Below are 19,871 nucleotides of genomic sequence, written 5' to 3'. Positions count from 1 at the left end.
AGCCCAGGATGTCATTTGACGTCCGTGGGCTGGAAGTGGTTAAATATCGTGCCTGGGGGTGGTATGCCTGTAAAGTGGCGTAGTTTTCCCGTGTTTAGAACAGTACCACAGCAAAATGACATTTCCAAAGGAAAAATGTCATTTAAAACTGATCGCGGCTGTAATTGTCGGATCCCTTCAATATAGATAAAACTCAATGAAAAAAAACGGCATGGGTTCCCCCCCCCGTCTATTACCAGGCCCTTTGGGTCTGGTATGAATATTAAGGGGAAGCCCAAAACAAAATGTAAAAAAAAAATGTCATAGGGGTCCCCCCCAATCCATACCAGACCCTTATCCCAGCACGCAACCTGGCAGGTTGTGGAAAAAGAGCAGGGGTGCAAGGGAGAGCGCCTTCCCCTCCTGAACCGTACCAGGCCACATGCCCTTAACATGGGGAGGATGCTTTGTAGTAGCCCCCCAAAGCACCTTGTCCCCATGTTGATGGGGACAAGGGCCTCATCCCCACAATACTTGCTCGGTGGTTATGAGGGTCTGTAGGCAGGGGGCTTATCGGAATCTGGAAGCCCCCTTTAACAAGGGGACCCGCAGATCCCGCCCCCCTTATGTGAATTGGTAACGGGTACATTGTACCCCCAAACAATTCACAAAAAAGTGTCAGAAATAGTAAAAATGACAGGAGACACTTTGGGACAAGTCCTTTATTAAAAAATAAAAATGTCCCGCAATGTAAATCCATCTCATGCCACCTAATGAACCAATGAACGGAAAAAAGAATAGACTTTAACGGTGTTCGCGTGTTCGTCCAAATTTTTTGCCTGTTCTGGTGTGAACCGAACCGGGGGGTGTTCGGCTCATCCCTAATTCTGACTTGCTCCTTTTCATCTTGAACTAATCTAGCTTGGTATAGAGTTGTCTCCTGACTTATGCTTGGAGAACATCAGCAGTTTCGAGAAAGGTTGCCTTAGGTTAGTTAAAATTACCTAATTTGTGTGCTTGCAAGCCTGGGTATGCCCAATAGGCTCTGTTTTGTAAACCTTACCTTATTTTTAAATTAATAAAAAGAATTTACGGGAAAAAAAAAGTGCTCCAGTGCTAAAGGTGCTTCTCAAATGTCGAGGCCTCTTACCAGACGGGAATAATCTCGAATTATAGAGATCACATATGTTTTGTATCCAAATGGAAGACCCACACTCTCACCATCAGACCTTCCAATAGCTCTGTAACCCCATCATTAACATACAGCAATGGTGTCCCCACAACAGGAATGCATGTCTTAGCCTCTACTTGAATCCAGCCTCTCAAGCATGGATATACAGTATATTAAGCATAAGAAGGGAAAAGCCCTATAATGCAGTACTGTAAAAGCCTTTTTTTATTGATAGGCAAGTGCACTTACATGTAGATGAAATGTACAAGCGGTATACACAACCAAAAGTACAGCCGTGGGACAATCTGATACTGCCGTGTGTGATGGCTCTAGCTCTGCCCGACACGTTTCCCTGTAATAGGAGTTCTCTGGGATTGGAGACTTTGACCAGCCTACATGGTTCATAAGGGAAGGTTTATTCCAACTGGATAACACCCTTGACATCACCTCCTGGCTTCTTATACTCCTATACCCTGCATGATATTTCAGTCTCACCATGGACACTTCCATGTCCTACTGCTACAGGAGGAATGTCAGTCTTCCATTCTTTCTTTAAAATGTCTTTAACTACAGGAAGTAGTCAAATCTGGGAATGTTAATGCAGCTACGTCACCATCAGTGGAATAATTACCAGAAGATATAAAAATTGTATCAGCTGGCATTTGTCCAGAAATGAATTATCAGGCTTTTGACTTAAAAAGGAAACCCTTGCCCAAGAAAATATGGGGTCTTTTATGGCTGACCTCTCCTGAAGATGCTTGGATGTCATGTGGATTTGTGGCCTCAAATGATATAAGCCCTTAGCACAAAATAACTATTCTAATATGGAGTTCTGACGTATTGTACTAAATGCTTGTTCCAGATGAGTGATTTAAAGTATTGCCACCCTGTAACTTTAACAGCTAGCAACTATCATTTCAAAGGAGGTCAATAATGGCAGCATGCATATTTAACTCCACACAAAACGTTTTTGGACAGTACAGGAAGGGTACTGTATCTTTCCAGGTTTTTATTACATCTGTATCCTGCAGGGTGTCAATGGGGGCAGAAACAAGTAACAAAACGCCTTTTTAGTGTAGTTTAAGAAAGGTTTAGAACTTCTGTCCTGATAAAACCTGTTCCTGGTATTAGAAACTTGATAAGAGACCCCCCCCCCCCCCTAGTCCCCACTGGCAGCAAAAAAAAAAAAAATCTGCCAAGATTCAAATTTTTCCTCAGTCCATTTAAAATTTAAAAAATGATTTGGTTGGAGTCAGGCTCAGAGGCCAGTAGCTATAGTAGTGGAGGAGCACCCACCGACAAGCAGGACAGGTATACAAGCAGGTCACGCTGGCTGATACAGTTTCCCCTGAGGTGTGGAGTCTAGAGGAACCAGTATTCACCGGAGATCCTGATACTGGAGATGGATTTTACTGCCTGTTTAGTACCAGTTCACCCTCCTCAGGATCGCGCCTCCAGGAGGTGAGCAAGCCGGGGTCCAGTAGCAGATATAGCAGGTAGGGATCAAGCAGAAGCATAGTCAGGAAACAAGCCAAAAGGTCAGTAACAAATGGTTGCAGGTTGGGATTAAGCAGAAGCATAGTCAAGGAACAAGCCAAAGGTCGGTAAAGAATGATAGCAAAGATATGGACAGCAGCAGGAGAGACAAAAGAGAGATATTGGCTGGAGGGAGCACAATAATCTGGCAAACAGGAAGTGCAGAGACCTGGACTAAATCAGGAAGTTCATGGCAGGAGCAAAAAGTTTAAGGTTCAAGACAAAGAAGATTTAAGGCAGGATCATTCAAGGAATTGTCCAAATAACTGTCCAGCATTCCAGGTGGCTCAGCAAGCAGTCATTGTCAGAAATAGCAAGGTCCCAAGTTCAAGTCCAGGCCCTGATATGGACTTTACTGAATGCATTTCTTTGTGTTAGATTAGAACTGGCAAGCACACAAAATAATTTGAATTTCATTAATCCTGACATAGGTAAAGATGTCCTAGAGGACCATAAATTGTATCATGTTTACAGGTCTTGATCTGGCCGTCAATTTATACAACAGTTCACTAGAAGTTTTTATGGTCAGATTTCATAGAAAAATTAGCATTTTACATCCAGTTGACTGAAGGAAACCTAAGACCAATATGCCTGGGTTTTATGAGATCCCAAGTGGCAGTGTTTTTTATGTCTGACATCCCACGCTGTGTACAATAACATATGGTCACATTGACAGCTCTTCTTGCTCCTAATAAGACAGAAACTGAGCTTAAATTATACGTGAATCAACCTACCCTGTTTTTCCCGTGAAGGGAGATGATTTAATGTTTATATAGACTTGCCAAGTTTGTCAGTTTTTGCAATAAAATATCCAATATCTGCCCATTCTCCAAATACTGTTCAGAGCCAAAGCAAACTTGACAGTTTATTCTGACCTGATCAGTCTTTCTTCACATGGATTTCAGTGATATATTTTATTTAAAAAATATATATACATTTAAAGTAATGCCCCATGACATACCTTAATTCTAGGGTTGTTAACATGTGAGTGGCTGAACACCATTTTATACCAGTCATCCAAAGCTACAGATTATGTTTGTCTGACTCCCTTGTTTTTCGGTTCTTCATCACTCAACGAATACATTTACACAGACTGATGTAAACATTACTGAAATGTCAAATCTGACTGGCTGCTATTTCATGTATTAAATTAGCCAATATGTTCTCTGGGGTTTTCTCACCACAAAAAGGGGGATATTGCACCTAACGCTTCACTTTTCTCTTTCAATGCTGGTTACTTTAATGTCTTGAACTCAACTACATTCTCTTCTGTACAGACATCATTTTTCCTGTGGTGGAAATCTAACGGGAGAAAGTGGTCTACTGGGAAGTGAAGGATTTCCTGGAGTTTACCCTCCTAATAGCAAGTGTACATGGAGGATCATGGTACGTGGTCACCCCTTCTTTTTATGCTGTATTAGTTTGTAGAATGTTCAGACAAAACATTTTTCTTAGCTTTAGATTGTGGAAAGTTTGAACCTGTCAGCCTTTTACTGCGATCAGGGGCTCTATTAAGAGATTTGTCCCAATTCTCTGTCCTGCTGACAATGTTTTACCAGACAGGAAGTGTGAGAGTCTCCAATAACACATACAGAAATAAAAATGCCCTTCTTTAGTAGAAGAAGGAAAGGCTAGAACCCCCCCCCCATCAGATTTTTGTGTTGTCTTGTCCCTGTTTCATATTTCCCCCTACTTCCTGTCAGTTGAAACCGTTGTTAATGGCCCAGGAAGTGATGAGCAATAAAAAATAGACGGAGGGTTTAATCCTTCTCTACTTTATCTTAAACTTGGTTTGACTTAAACTATAAGCTTTAAACTAACAGTGTCAGAACAGTTAAAGTAGAACATCAAGCAAATCTCCCACTCTACAAGACTCTGGTCAGACCGTATCTTGACTATGCCGTCCAGTTCTGGGCACCAGTCCTCAAGAAGGATGTGCTGAAACTGGAAAGAGTTCAGAGAAGGTCAACAAAGCTCATAAAGGGACTAGAGGATCTCCGCTATAGGGAAAGTCTACAAGCATTAAACTTATTCTCTCTGGAGAGGAGACGCTTGAGAGGGGATATGATAGCTATATACATATACCATACTGGTGACCCTAGCACAGGGAAAAAACTTTTCAGTGAAAGGACATTTAAAAAGACATGTGGCCAGTCACTGAAATTGGAAGAGAAATGGTTTAACCTTAAACTGTGTAGAGGGTTCTTTACTGTCAGAGTGGTAAGGATGTGGAATTCTCTTCTACAAGCAGTGGTATCAGGAAGCATCGATAGTTTCAAAAAACTATTAGATGGACATCTTAATGATCACAACATACAGGGGTATACGATTTACTATTGACATAAACACAAGCACACGCCACAGATTGAAATGGATGGACTGGTGTCTTTTTTCAACCTTACCGACTATGTAACAAATGGTTAAACATGTAGCTGAACTACTTACATGACTGTTTAACCCTCATTAGGATCTGCAATTCCATGCTGTCAGCTTTATGATCCAAAGTGCAAAAAATGGCCACCACACCAATAGGTTAAGACCTACGTTTTTACTGAGGTGTTAGTTGCAATAACAGCATATTTAGCATGTAGAAATCATCAAATGCTCCAATGATTTGCAAACACTATGGCCTCCTTTCTCAAGGTGACAGACATTACCAAAGATTTGTCGTCCAGGCATTCCTGCCGGACAATAAATCCAGACCCTTAAAGTTCCCTGACTCAACAGCATAATGTGGTCAAGACCACACTGCCAGTCTAATGCCTGATGATTGGATAATGATGGAGAAGAGGCATACTAACAGTGGTGGCTGGTGCACAAAATTTTTGGGGGGGCGCAAACAAACTGAAAAAAAACCCCCATCAATTGCAGTCTCACTATGGCCATCAAACGCAGCCACTGTACCATCAAACACACCCACTTAGCCCATCAATTGCTACCACTGTGCCCATCAATTGCTACCACTGTGCCCATCAAAGGCAGCCACTGTGCCCATCAAATGCTGCCACTGTGCCCATTAAATGCCGCCATTTTGCCCATCAAACGCTCCCAATGTGCCATATCAAATCCTCCCACTGTGCCCCATCAAATGCTCCCACTGTGCCCATTGAAAGCTGCCACTGTGCCCCCCCCCCCGCCCCCCAACTGCCCGGCACTTACCCTGTCTCGGCGGCCGGCGGCGAGCGATGTATTCGATGTGATCTTCTCCCGTCCTCTCCTATGATTGGACGCCTGTTAGGCATCCAATCACAGCGCCTGTCGTTTCAGCCAATCAGGTGACGGGTAACAGACCCGAGCACCAGATTGGCGGAGAGGCGGTTTAGTATTAGGAAAGCGAATATTCATTCGCTTTTCTAACACAGCTGGGAGAACTGCAAACGCCAAGCATGGCGCTCGCTGTTTACCTTTTTTTGATGCCTATTAGAGCCTATGGCTCTAATCAGGTGCTTCAAAACCACCCCCCGCCGCTGTATTTCAGGCACCTGGCAATCTGAAAAGGGGCCGGGCACCTGAATAGGGGGTGGCAGCGGCAGCCATGGATAGATTAATGCAATACATGAATCTATCTATTGTTGATAGAGGGGATGGCTGGAGAGGGGGGATGGCGCCCGTGCGCCTTTATGGACACACCGCCACCGCATACTAATTAAATCATCCCTCTGCTCACTCTGATTTGTATCTGCTTTTTATCCTCTGAGCAATTCACTATTAGTAAACATGCATGTGGCAGAGTCTGACTGGCTCCTATTGCTGCCCTTCCATGCCACCAGATATGAACAAATGTGCCATATTCCACACAAGCCCTCCATCAGTTAGCAGAGATTGATAGGTGGTTGGTATGAACTCTCAGTGGGATGTAGTACCCATGCCTGGCTTGTAATTTAAAATGTGTCTCTTCCATATTAGAATACAGGGGGGAGGTGTGAGTAAGTAATAGGATTGTGGATATTTTGTTCTTCTGACAGTGTCTGGTGAAATTCCAGTTCCCACTTTTCCACATAAATTAGGTCCCTCAATATTCAGTAGAGATTTATACAGCATGTGTAAGAAATGTAGTGTGGGGATATTTTTGAAATTTAATAACGTCTCAAAAGAGGTAGACTAGGAAGAAGAGCAAAGGGCCTTGGGTAGAGAAGATACAAATTGTAGTATTTGGCAGAATCTCCAGAAGTCCATATTGTGGGTGCTACATTTAGATCTTCAAAGCAGTATTAAACCCAAAAGCAAACATTTATTATATTGCAGATTAGCAATTCCTGTATTAGTTTTTTTTAGGCTTTCTTTCTTCCATTTTCATCTGGTGATCCAGCCAGTAAGTCTGCTGTTTCTCAAAACAACATACTCTCTTCCAAATGTATCAGTTACAGGGATGAGACAAATCATTTAACACAGGCAGGGTAGCTTACAGTGATCAGCTTTTATTTATTCATTTAAAACCTTTATCCTAAAAGGAAAAAAAATGTTTGCTGTAACTGATTATAAAGTATGAGCTGGAGTTTGGCTTCAATTTGTTAGTGTATTTATCTGCTTATACATTTAACAATACCCTCTTCCCTCAGACTGACAATGCTGCTGTCTGCTGTGCCCCTTGTGCTCTTTCACCCAGAGTGGAGGCACTCTAATACAGCAGGTGTATTAATGGCAAGATCACCAGGTGAAAAAATCCTAACAAAGAAAACGAATGCAGACATCACATCTAATGATTAGTAAGCTGCTATATATTACATTCTTGGTTTTGTGTTTTAATACTGCTTTAAAACTGATTTAAACTGTCTCAATCAACATTAACTTTTTTTTAATCCTTATGTTGCTAACCTTAGAACCTTAGTAAGTGGATAGAAAGGTATATTATATTGTTTTAAACCTTTTTTTTTTTTTTTTTTTTTTACATTTCTTCTGTTGCCAACAGGTTTCTGGCCTAGGCCAAAATTATGTCATACATTGTATTAGTCTTCATGGGCATTTTTTTTATTTCATCTGGAGGAGGGTAGGAGGAGCTTTGTCAGCTTAGCACACTCTCCTGCCTGCATACTTGAGCTAGGGGCAGATGGATTCCAGGAAGTAAATGCTACATGAATCATCTGACCTTACTCAAGATGGCCGTAGGTAGAAATGCTAGGAGGGTGTTTTTCAAAGTGATTTCTCAACAAAATAAAACATGAAGACATGGATCCATGGAAGAGTTTGCTTTTAATATCAAAAATGACTAAAATAGCTTTTTTTTTTTAGTTTTTGGTGTCCAGATATAGTTAAGTTCTGCATTAAGGCTTCTAGAGACATTGGGGTTGATGTACTAAAACTGGAGAGTGCAAAATCTGGTGCAGCTCTTCATAGAAGCCAATCAGTTTCCAGGATGATTTGTCAAAGCTTAATTGAACATGCTGAATTTAGAAGCTAATTGGCTACCATGCAAAGCTGCAGCAGATTTTACAACCTCCAATTTTAGTAAATCAACCCCATTATGTTCAATCTTTTGAGAGGGCCTTTTAGCCTTATGCCGCTTACACACGATCGGAATTTCCGACAACAAATGTTCGATGGGAGCTTGTCTGAAATTCCGACCGTGTGTAGGCTCCATCGGACATTTTTTGTCAGAATTTCTGACAACAACAATTTTAGAGCTGGCTCTCAAATTTTCCGACAACAAAATCCGTTGTCGGAAATTCCGATCGTGTGTACACAATTCTGACACACAAAATTCCACACATGCTCGGAATCAAGCAGAAGAGCCGCACTGGCTAATGAACTTAATTTTTCTTGGCTCGTCGTACGTGTTGTAAGTCACCGCATTCTTGATGTTTGGAATTTCCGACAACATTTGTGTGACTGTGTATATACAAGAAAAGTTTGAGCCAACATCCGCCAGGAATAAATCCAGGATTTTCTTGTCGGAATGTCCGATCGTGTGTACGCGGCATTAGAGTCGCGGGATGGTCCCATTTAGGGTATGCTAGGTTGTCCTTGCCCAATGGGAAATAGTTTTTGCCCATTAAAGTCAGATGTATCTTCTGAGATTTGTGGGTGATCTGAGAGGTTAAGAGAGGTAGCGAATGTGTATATGATGGGATCCAGATGATTTTTTTTTATCCCAGGGATAAAATACTTAACCCCTTTTTTACATATACTTAGTTCTTTTGAGAAGCATTGTAGAATCGATCTACTAGGTATGTGGTGTCCAGTATGAGATTGCGTAGCCATAGTCATCATATTAGGAATATATCATTGGCATGGGAGAAGTCAGGGTTGATAGTGCAGGAAAGGACCGTTTTGAGGAGGAACTTTATCTTAAATTTCAACTACATGAAATTGAAAGTTGAAGAGGCTCTTTATTCTACCTGTCTCCCTGCTCTGGCACTCTCCTCCTCCCAAAGCTCCAGTCTGTGGGCCGAGCCCTGGCTAGTAATCTGTATCGGAGGCTGGAGTGCAACCTGAGCTGGCTTCAGCTTACAGAGCAGCTGTGGGGGATTGGTCATAGCTGTGGAGGGAACCTGCTGGAGTGAGGAGTAGAGTAAGTATTTACACCTTAATCCTCTACCCCTAGACTAAACAATCAAGTGCCACCCTTTTCCCCCCAAAACCGCAAGGGTGATTTTTTCATCCTCATGGGAAATGTGATGTTCCTTGGGATTTGAGGGCGCAAACTAGCCCCCGGAGAGTCAAATATTTTCTCTAAAATATGGACCAAAGTAATAGAACTAGATTATGTGGACATGTGTTTCCTTCTATGGAGCATTGTTATGGAGCAAAGGAGATATATAGTACAGCAATAACTTTATTAACACAGTACACATAAAAACAGACAGTAAACGTTGCACTCACAAGAGTGGATATAGAGGGCACACATATAAGAAAGCTCAGCATCAGTGTCCTGTCATGTGTCCAATGTAAAGCCTGTTCAGCCACTGCTATGAGCAGAAGATGGATTATACTGCAGACACTCCAGAAGAACTGGTATAAAGATCAGACACCACCGCTGAGGGATAATAGCAGGCCACAATATATTTGCAATATCACATGTTGGATCCCATTGGTTGAGGAAAAGAAAATGGCAAGAAGCGGGTATGGTATTTGGACATGGATTAAAGGGTGTGGTTAAGGGGTGTCAGTGGAAGCAATGACTCCCAGCATGTGGGAGGACCAGCAATAACCCCCAAAAAATGATAAACCCCAGAGATAGCCCCCAGAATGTCTCAAAGTCGACCAAATGAACTGCCAGCCTGTGTCAGAGCCAGCAGTGATAACCCCCAGCAAGTGTTGGGGTCAGCAATAACCCCCAGCACAATAATAACCATCAGCAAGTGTCAGGGCAAGCAATAACCCCCAATACAACAATAACTACCAGCACAATAACACCCCCAGTACAAAAAGAGACAGACTAAAAGGAGAGAGAGCAGGAAGGGGGGGAAAAAGAGCAGAGAGTGGAAAAACAAAGCAGAGGAGGTGGGAGGGATAGAGGGAAGGAGAGGAAAGAGAGAGCAGAGGAGAGAGAAGAGAGAGCAGTGCTAGGAGTGGGCAGGGGGGAGTGAGCATAAGAGAGATAAAGAGAGGGGGGAGAGAGAGCAAGGGAGGGGGGCAGGATAGGACAGGGAAAAACTGAGAGGAGGTGGGGACTGAAAAGTTTGGTGGTGGTGGTGGGGGGGGGGGGGGGGGCTCAGGGTCACACACAAGAAGACAAGCTGGGGCTAGGAGCAGGAAAGTAAAGATAAACCCACACATAACCTCAGATGCCATAACTTCTGGATTGCAGTGTGCACTGGTCACTCACAGTTACATTTTGTTGCTTGATATCAAGCTTATCTACTCTTGTGTAATATGGATATCAAGCTGCGGTGGCTAGGGTTCCCCTTAGTCTTCTTACTGTATATGCTATGCTGTACTTTTAATGTTCTGGCTTTTGAAGGCCAGACAAGAGTTTGGCACAAAGACATTTTTAGGATGTTAAAGCACACCCAAGCATGGCCCCTGGTGCCACTACTGTGAGTGACAGGTGTGGCACAGATTGGGTGTGTTTATTATTTAATCGGAATACTGATTCCCCACCATATATCATGTTGTACAGTGGAGGATATATCACTGAATTGCAAATGTTCTCTTAGTCAGTGTCCCTCACAGTGTAGTCCAGGGTAGCTCTGATAACACGTTACCTGTTAGCAATTAACATTGTTGCAGCTGAAAGTGATGGTAGAGGATTGGAGAGAGAGGGAGATGTTCAGACGAGACAGACAGAAGAACATAAATAAACTGATTAATAAAATATTTTAACAGCTAAACTGTGGCATCTGTTGCATTAAGTGTGCCAAGAAGGTGTCAAGAGTTAAAGTCACCCACACCCTTAGAAGGCACCCAGGAGATTCAGAGCCCTTTGTGAGGTCATCCCAGCTTATGCATAGTTGAAACCAAAATATTTCCAAGTTAGGACCAGGTATACATCTACATGTTATGGAGGAGCCTTCAAGTGATCCCACTTGGGCATTTATTGTACGGAAAATGACGGCAAAATATTACCCAGACATACAAGTTCTAAAGAATAAAAGGGTTGGTGCCTGGCAAATCATTCGGACTTAGGGCTCAGTCATTGCTAGTGTTGATGAGGGAGGAATATTTACTGAGGGATCTTCTCTATCCATTCAGAAGGAGTGGATGAGATGATGTCAAGTTTGTGGCAGAATTCTGCAGGATTGCCTTGAAATCTCAGCACTACCACGTTTTTCAGTTTTTCCTCCCAATAAGACATGGCTGGGAAACCCTATCTTTATTGAGTGTTTATTGCATGTAGAAGCTCTAGAAGTGGCTTGAGAGTTCATCTGCAGGTGAGGGTTTCTGAAGCCAAATCACAATTGTAGTTTAGCTCCATCAAAGTCTGTTTCTGAGGAGACTGAGTTTGTCCATAATGAGAGCTTTTTCTTCATAGTAGCAGAGTCTGACTATTATATCTCTTGGGTTGTCCCCAGCACTCCACTGGGCCATTCTTTTGTAAGCTGTGTGATAATTAAGTCCTCATCAAAGTGATGTACAACTGCAGAGTTTGCCCTAGTCTAGACAAAGCAGCATTTTGTCAAAATCTGTTTTGATTGGCAGAGATTTGGTTATGGTAGCTATAGATATTTCAGATGCTTGGTCAGCAAAGCCTTCAGAAATTGTCAAGGAGTGACGATGAGAGGCACCGTACCAAGTCTCATAGCGACTCATGGTAGGTAGGCCACTGCAGTTGTGGCAACTATGAGCGATGAGTGAATTGGCCTGAATTTCACAAACCCAAAACATAGTGCCCCGTAGAGCCCACTGAAGTCTATGGGAGCTAAATGTTTGTAATTGTTTTCTGGCCTTTTTCAAGGTCGATTTGCAAGATTTTGTTTTAAAAAAGGCATGGATAGTTGTTGACTACCATGCGAGACATGGTAGTCAACAGTCTCTGGGAGCAGATCTTTTAAAGAGGTTGTAAACTTTTGGGAAAAAAAACAACAAAAAAAACCCTGTAAGACAAAAGCATAATGAGCTAGTATGCATTGCATACTAGCTCATTATGAAATACATTAGAACAAAGCCCTCCAGCGGCGCCCGCACACCGCTGAGACGGCTGACATCTTCCTCAGTGTTTCTTCCAGGTTTGCAGGCTCTGGCGCTGTGAGTGGCTAGAGCCGTGATGACGTCACTCCTGCACATGCGCGCAGTAGCCGCCGGTTCACTGCACAGGGCTCTGAAGAAACGGCACGGGCGGCTGTTCCTTCAGAGCGCATGCGCCAGTGATTTAACTGGCAATATATACAGTAAATATCTCCTAAACAATGCATGTTTAGGAGATATTTACACTACCTGTAGGTAAGCCTTATTATAGGCTTACTTATAGGTAAAAGGCAGCAGTAGAGTTTACTACCCCTTTAATAATGTTCAAAGTGATATTAAACCCACTTTTAGAAACTTGCTCGCAGGCAGGGTATTAAAGACAGAAGAGATGCTAATGGTCTTTTCTGCCATAAAGGCTTTCTCTTGTCTGTCAGCTGTAATGTACACTGCGTACATTTACATCCCTGATCTGTGCCGCAGTGATAGGACTCCCATGCACATATTCCGGAGTGATGTTATTGTGGCTAGGGCTGCAACTAACAATTATTTCCATAATCGATTAGTTGACTGATTGAAATCCTCTAAAAAAAGTTTGGTGTATAATTTAGTTGATGTGGAAAGTTAAAAAAAAAGACAATGTATTCTTAAATATCTATATGCATTGATTGGTAAATATAAATAACCAACTATATGATTAGAGAACAAGATATCTAATGCACTCTGAGAATAATAGACATAAGGGATACAGTCAATTCTGTATACGAGGGGTCTTAAAAAAGTTGCCGCACTTTTTTATTTTTAATAGAGCTAAAAAAAATGTGGAAACTTTTTGAAGAACCCTCATACTAAAGACCTAAAACACTGATTTTCAGACTGGATTGTAATATATGTATATATATATATATATTATGCATGACAGACTCCCTTGTCATAGGCAGGTAGCTAGATACAAACTCTCTGCGCCTGCTGTCACTTATGCTGGTCATACATGAACAAATTTTACCTTCGAAAATGTTCGTTTTAAGAACATTTGTTCAATTTTCTAATTGTTAGTCCAATTGTTAGAAGTCCCCTTCTGGGGACCCCCACTAGCGTTTCTGGCTTCTTCTGTCTTCAGAGTGCCCCTGTAGCAAGCCACAAAGCAAGGTAAAAAAACTTCTACTTTTAAAATCACTCACTTCTCCTGCCCAGGACTGCATGTCACATGATGCAGTCCTCCTCACACATTCACAAGTTCTCAGGCACTTACTGACATGTATGGATGGTGTACTGAGCTGTATGCATGGTGCAATGATTTGAACCAGTGCACAAAGCAAGGTCCATAAATACATGGATGAGCGAGTTTTGGGTGGAGGACCTTGACTGGCCTGCACAGAGTCCTGACCTCAACCCGATAGAACACCTTTGGGATAAATTAAAGTGGAGACTGCGAGCCAGGCCTTCTCACCCACATCAGTAACTGACCTTACAAATGCGCTTCTGGAAGGATGGTCAAACATTCCCATAGACACACTCCTAAACCTTGTGGACATCCTTCCCAGAAGAGTTGAAGCTGTTATAGCTGCAAAGGGTGGGGCAACTCAATATTGAACCCTACAGACTAAGACTGGGATGCCATGTGCATGTAATGGCAGGCGTTCCAATACATTTGGTAATATAGTGTATAAATAAGCGGTATGTGATCAATTATGTCAGCCAGCATCAGCTACTGGTTTGTTGACATTCAGCAGGTAGCCAGGAAGCTGTAATTCACGTCAAATGAACAGTGTGAGAAGATCGATAAAAGAGAGAGAACACTTGGGACTTTAAATGAGGCGGTGACCTGGTAAGGTCGATTGCCTCCATCCCTAGCTAAATGAAGCGGGGGGGCTGGGGATTGGGACTTTAAATGAAGCACGTAGGTATACATTTTTTGGGGAATTGATATGGTAGTATAAAATGGTGATCATAAATAAACATATAATATCCACTACAATTCATATAAATCAATGTACATACAATGAGGGCAATTAGCCACATGATTGCAAACAATTGATGTCACATAATACATATACTAAAAAATATCACGTAAAACATGCAATACATGAGAACATGGCATATGATAGCTCTATGCATTTTGTGGATTTATTCATCTTCAGGAAGTTGCATGTGAATTATATGAGTAATGTAATATGATAGAAAAATAAATTCTATATGGTCTGACCCTGCCAAGGAGAAAGAGGTAGAAAGTAAATGAACTGTAGATAGAACTGTGTAGACTCCACTCTTTAAAGCAGGGGTCAGGAACCTTTTTGGCTGAGAGCCATGAACACCACATATTTTAAAATATAATTCCGTGAGAGCCATACAATATGTTTAAAACTAAATACAAGTAAATGTGTGCATTTTATGTAAGACCCACACTTTGAGAGTACAATAAGTCTCTGAATTCTTTTTAATAATGTTGTTATGCTGTTGCTAACCAATGATGAATATAATACTTCTTACCATCAATGCGACTTTTTGTGTTCAATTAATCGATTTTTTTTTTTTTAATCGATTAATCGACTAATTTGGATTAATTATAACTGTAATGTTGTCATCTCCCCCACTGTAATATCCACGTCATCTCCCCCACTGTAATATCCACGTCATCTCCCCCACTGTAATATCCACGTCATCTCCCCCACTGTAATATCCACGTCATCTCCCCCCACTGTAATATCCACGTCATCTCCCCCCACTGTAATATCCACGTCATCTCCCCCCACTGTAATATCCACATCTCCCCCCCCACTGTAATGTCCACATCTCCCCCCCACTGTAATGTCCACATCTCCCCCCCACTGTAATGTCCACATCTCCCCTCCACTGTAATGTCCACATCTCCCATCCACTGTAATGTCCACATCTCCCCTCCACTGTAATGTCCACATCTCCCCCCCACTGTAATGTCCACATCTCCCCCCCACTGTAATGTCCACATCTCCCCCCCACTGTAATGTCCACATCTCCCCCCCACTGTAATGTCCACATCTCCCCCCCACTGTAATATCCACATCTCCCCACATCTCCCCCACTGTAATATCCACATCTTCCCTACGATTGTCTGCTTGCTTACCACTACACAAGCAGGCAGATCCACGAGCAGTTGAGGCGGGTGATGATGACGTCAGCGCGCCGCTCACCTAGGCCGCCGCCGGGTGTACTAAGATGGCCACCGCTCCGGAGCTAGGCCAAAGCCGCGGCCTCTTCTATGGGCTCAATCCGCGTGTAGCCCAGCAAGGATGACATCCAGGGAAGGCAACCCCCAAGTTGCTGGAACCATCAAAGGGTACTACAGATAAATGCTATATTTTAATCAATATGTGCAATATGAGTACATGTCCTATACTCGGCAGTGGAGAGTATCAGTGAGGTCCAAGCTAGTATAAGTGAAAATTTTATATCTACGTGCTTCATTTAAAACACAATCCCCAGCCCCCCGCTTCATTTAAATAGGGATGGAGTCAATCAACCTTACTAGGTCACCACCTCATATAAAGTCCCAAGTGTTCTTTCTCTTTTTTCATTTATATAGGGATGGAAGCACGTAGCTTCTTTCTAGTTAGGTCTGATTAATGCCTTTCTCATCATGTATTATTTACTTAATTAACCTGTTTATTCCCTTCTCTCTTTTGGGCTAACACCCACTGGATGGGGCTATTATTTCCCATCCCGTTATTAGACATAACTATCTGTCATGGTTGAGTCTGTTGCATTTACCAGTTAGGAGCCTTGGCTCCATCATTTCCGGGAACTGCGATGTGTCCCGCGGGCCTTCCTCCTCCCCCTTTTTCTGGGGTGGGTGGATGTCCCTGTGCCACACATTGACATCAGGCTACCAGCGGCGGAGTTTGCGGAGCCGCGTCATGTGGCTCCGCCCCCCATGGCTGTTTACATTGAGCAGCTAATGGTGGGATGGTGATGGCGCCGATATCGGGCAGCTTGTCCGCCCAGTTGCAGGCGCCTCCCTTCCACACTACCCGCCAGTGTGACGTTGGTGGGCGTGGCGGCTGTGCCCTTTTAGGCCTCGTCCCAGGGCAGTGTTTTCACAATGGTGTTTTTATCTGTTCACACTGGTCGACTCTACGCATCACTTTGGACTTTTGGGTTCCATGCACTAGTCTCAGGTAAACCGTCACCTTCATTATTAATTTTCAATCATACTAGCTTGGACCTCACTGATACTCTCCACTATTCCTCTGTCCTATCCTCTACCAAGTATAGGACATATTGCACATGTGATTAAAATATTTAATTTCCCTGTAGTACCCTTTGATGGTTCCAGCACTCATGGTCACTTTTGAATACCTCCACCTTGGGGGTTGCCTTCCCTGGATGTCATCCTTGCTGGGCCACAGGCCGTCCATGCCACCTCAGCTCCCAGTACTGATGCCCTTAGGGGATCACTGGCTCTTAGTGCCATACTCCTACCATGCAGGTATATTTTGTAAATACTTTAGAGAGTGGAATATACACAGTTCTATCTACAGTTCATTTATTTTATACCTCTTTCTCCTTGGCAGGGTCAGACCAAATAAAATTTATTTCCATCATATTACATTACTCATCTAATTCACATGCATGCTCCTGAAGATGGATAAATCCACAAAATGCATAGAGCTATCATATGCCGTGTTCTCATGTATTACATGTTTTACTTTTTTTTTTAAATTCTTTTTATTAATTTTATCAACATAGTAAATCATACAACATTAAGGACGTGTCCAATAAGACAACGTCCCCAATAGGCCAGACATGGCCTTATGCTTATCTAACAAAGATCTACTAACTACATTCCCCGTGCCTCCCTGGTTCCCCCCTCCCCCCACCCATGAACCACAGCTCGCCAAGAATTACAGGATCACTGATGTAGCCTATATCAAAAGCTTGTGCTATATTACTTGTTTGCAAGTATCATGACCCTCTACCTTCTGAATTTATTGTTGCTACTCATTGAGATGTCTATGAGAAGTGCCTTCATCCAGATATGTTCACTTTTTATCAACACAGTACCTCCTCCCTTATCCCACCGTGGTGTTAGACTTATACCATGCTTGCCACACTCTATCGAATTTCTTTACACACCCCCTAGATTCATATGTAGCCTTGTAAAAGGGAAGCATGGAGTTCACCAGGCCCTTCCAGGCTGAAATAGTCGGTGCCTCTGGCTTTTTCCAGGCCAACAAGATAGCTTTTCTACCGTAGAACATAAGTATATTCAACAGTGTTCGCATGGCACGTGTTGGTACTATGTCATCCACTAGTCCCAGCAGACATACCTTAATATTCATCGGTATTGGTACTGATATCAATTCCGTGATACAGGAAGTAATATCCGTCCAAAATTCCTGAATCTTTGGACAGCGCCAAAAAATGTGATCTGTATCTGCGGCTACATGAGAGCATCTCCAACACTCTGCCGAAACTGTGGGGAAGATCTTATGCAACCTAGCTGGAGTAAAATAGCTTCTGTGCAGGAATTTGAACTGGATCAGCCTATCTCTGGCAGATACCAGGTGCCTAAATGGTTGAATCCATAATTCATCCCAGTCTTCCCCTTGTATTTCTGGAACTTCCATCTCCCATTTCTCTCTGCATTTGGTAATTGCTGGTGGGGTTGACTTAAAGAATTCTTTATAGGCCACTGAAAGAGGTTTGACCAGATCTCCATCCGCCAATAGCGATTCAAGGGACGAGGGCAAGGATTCTACCTTCAGTTCTCTAAATTGCTCCTGAAATGCATGTCTAACTTGTAAAAATCTAAATAGGTATGTATTTGGAAGCTCATGCCTCGACTGTAGTTGGGAAAATGTCAGTAACTCTCCAAAAGATGTTATGTCTCTCAGTGTCTTTATTCCTTTTACCGCCCAAATCATAGGATCTGGTAGGTTGTAGAATTGTGGTAGGGTTGGATTCATCCAAATCGGGGTTGAAGGCAAAAACCCCCCATAACTAGGGCATGCTAGTTTCACTGCGGTCGTCCACGCTTTAATAGTGGCCTTCATTGTCAGCGTCAGGGGCAGTTCAGACCTAGAACCTCTAAACAGGGCAAACCTAAGACTTTCATACGATCCGAGTTGGGCCGCTTCCAACACTGTGGCAGCATCCCCATCCTCAGCTATCAACCATCTACGAGCGAACACCATTTGTCCTGCTAAGTAGTATTTTTGCCAATCAGGCAGTGCCAGACCCCCTTGATCCCCCGGTTCCTGCAGTACTCTAAGGCCTACTCTTGGAGGCTTCGGAGCCCATATAAAAGATGAGATGATGCTGTCCAGCTTCCGAAAATACGTCTTCGGAATCCAAATAGGTGCATGCCGCAGAAAATATAAGATGACAGGGAGGAATTTCATTTTGATTAAACTAATGCGACCTATAAGGGATAGTGGGAGTTTGGTCCATGTTCGAATCTTTTGTTGTAGGGATGTTAAAAATGGCAGTAAGTTCAGGGATACATATTCCTGAACATTTGCTGTAATCTGTACCCCTAAATATTTAATAGTCGTTACCCACTGCAGCGGTAAACTAGGATCAACCCTTGCCCTGGCCCCTTCATCAATTGGTAGTATGGACGATTTACTCTTAACCCGGAGAAAGTAGCAAAAAGATTTATGATTTCCAATGCCGCTCTTAGGGATTCTTCCGGGTCGTTTAGGAACAATAGCATATCGTCAGCGTATAACGCCAAAGACTCATCTATCGTTCCCACCCGTATAGATTTGATACGATTTGAGGATCTAAGCGCTACTGCCAGAGGCTCCAGGGCGAGAGCAAACAAAAAAGGTGAAAGCGGGCAACCTTGGCGGGTCCCCCTTCCCACCACAAAGAAATCCGAAATGGATGATCCCAGCCGAACAGCCGCTTTCGGATTTCTGTATAACATGGCAACCCATTTCCTAAAGTTTGGGCCAAACCCCATAACCTTTAAGACCTTAAACATAAACCTCCAATCTACAGAGTCAAAGGCCTTTTCAAAATCGATAGAGACCACAACTCTGGAGTTAGCGTTCCTCGACTGCAATTGTAGATGGGTGAATAGTCTTCTTAGATTTGTGTCAGTTGATTTCCCCGGCATAAAACCTGTCTGGTCTATGTTTACAATAGATGGGAGTACAGTAGATAGTCTAAGGGCCAAAATCTTAGTCAGAATTTTCAAGTCCGTATTTAGTAAAGCTATGGGTCGGTATGATGCACAGTCCTTCGGGTCTTTCCCTGGTTTCAAAAGGAGAACCATATATGCCTCTAACATAGAGTCAGGTAAAGTATCGTGTTCATGGCAATAATCCAGGAGTAGGTTAATTCTAGGGGCCAAGACTTCAACATTTGCCTTATAAAAATCGGCAGGGAAACCGTCAGGTCCAGGAGCTTTGTTGGGGGGGAACGAGTAAATCGCTTTCTCAATTTCTTTGGTTGTGATTTTCCCTTCAAGGTTATTTTTGTCATCGTCCGAGAGTCTAGGTATAGATAAGTCCCCTAAAAGGGAATCTAAGTCTGCAGTTTCATAAGAAGGTATTGGGGAGTAAAGAGATGCAAAAAAATTGACAAATTCCTGCATAATACTCTTGGGTTCACTAATTAGGTCTCCTCTCTGATTTCT

At 42.8% G+C, this 19,871-nt stretch overlaps 1 protein-coding gene across 1 annotated transcript in view; it reads left to right on the top strand.

The window, feature by feature from the left end:
* Window positions 1-19,871, top strand: part of PCOLCE2 (procollagen C-endopeptidase enhancer 2) — a 104,214-nt gene that overhangs the window by 11,811 nt on the left and 72,532 nt on the right. The window contains exon 2 of the mRNA XM_073625880.1: window positions 3,964-4,072. Within this exon, the coding sequence (XP_073481981.1) occupies window positions 3,964-4,072 (109 nt within the window). The remainder of the gene's footprint in view (window positions 1-3,963; window positions 4,073-19,871) is intronic.

The sequence above is a fragment of the Aquarana catesbeiana genome, linkage group LG04 (assembly GCF_042186555.1).
Source record: "Aquarana catesbeiana isolate 2022-GZ linkage group LG04, ASM4218655v1, whole genome shotgun sequence".
In the NCBI taxonomy this organism is placed as follows: Eukaryota; Metazoa; Chordata; class Amphibia; order Anura; family Ranidae; genus Aquarana; species Aquarana catesbeiana.
Note: the sequence above shows the minus strand (reverse complement) of the source record. Positions and strands in the feature narration are given on the sequence as shown.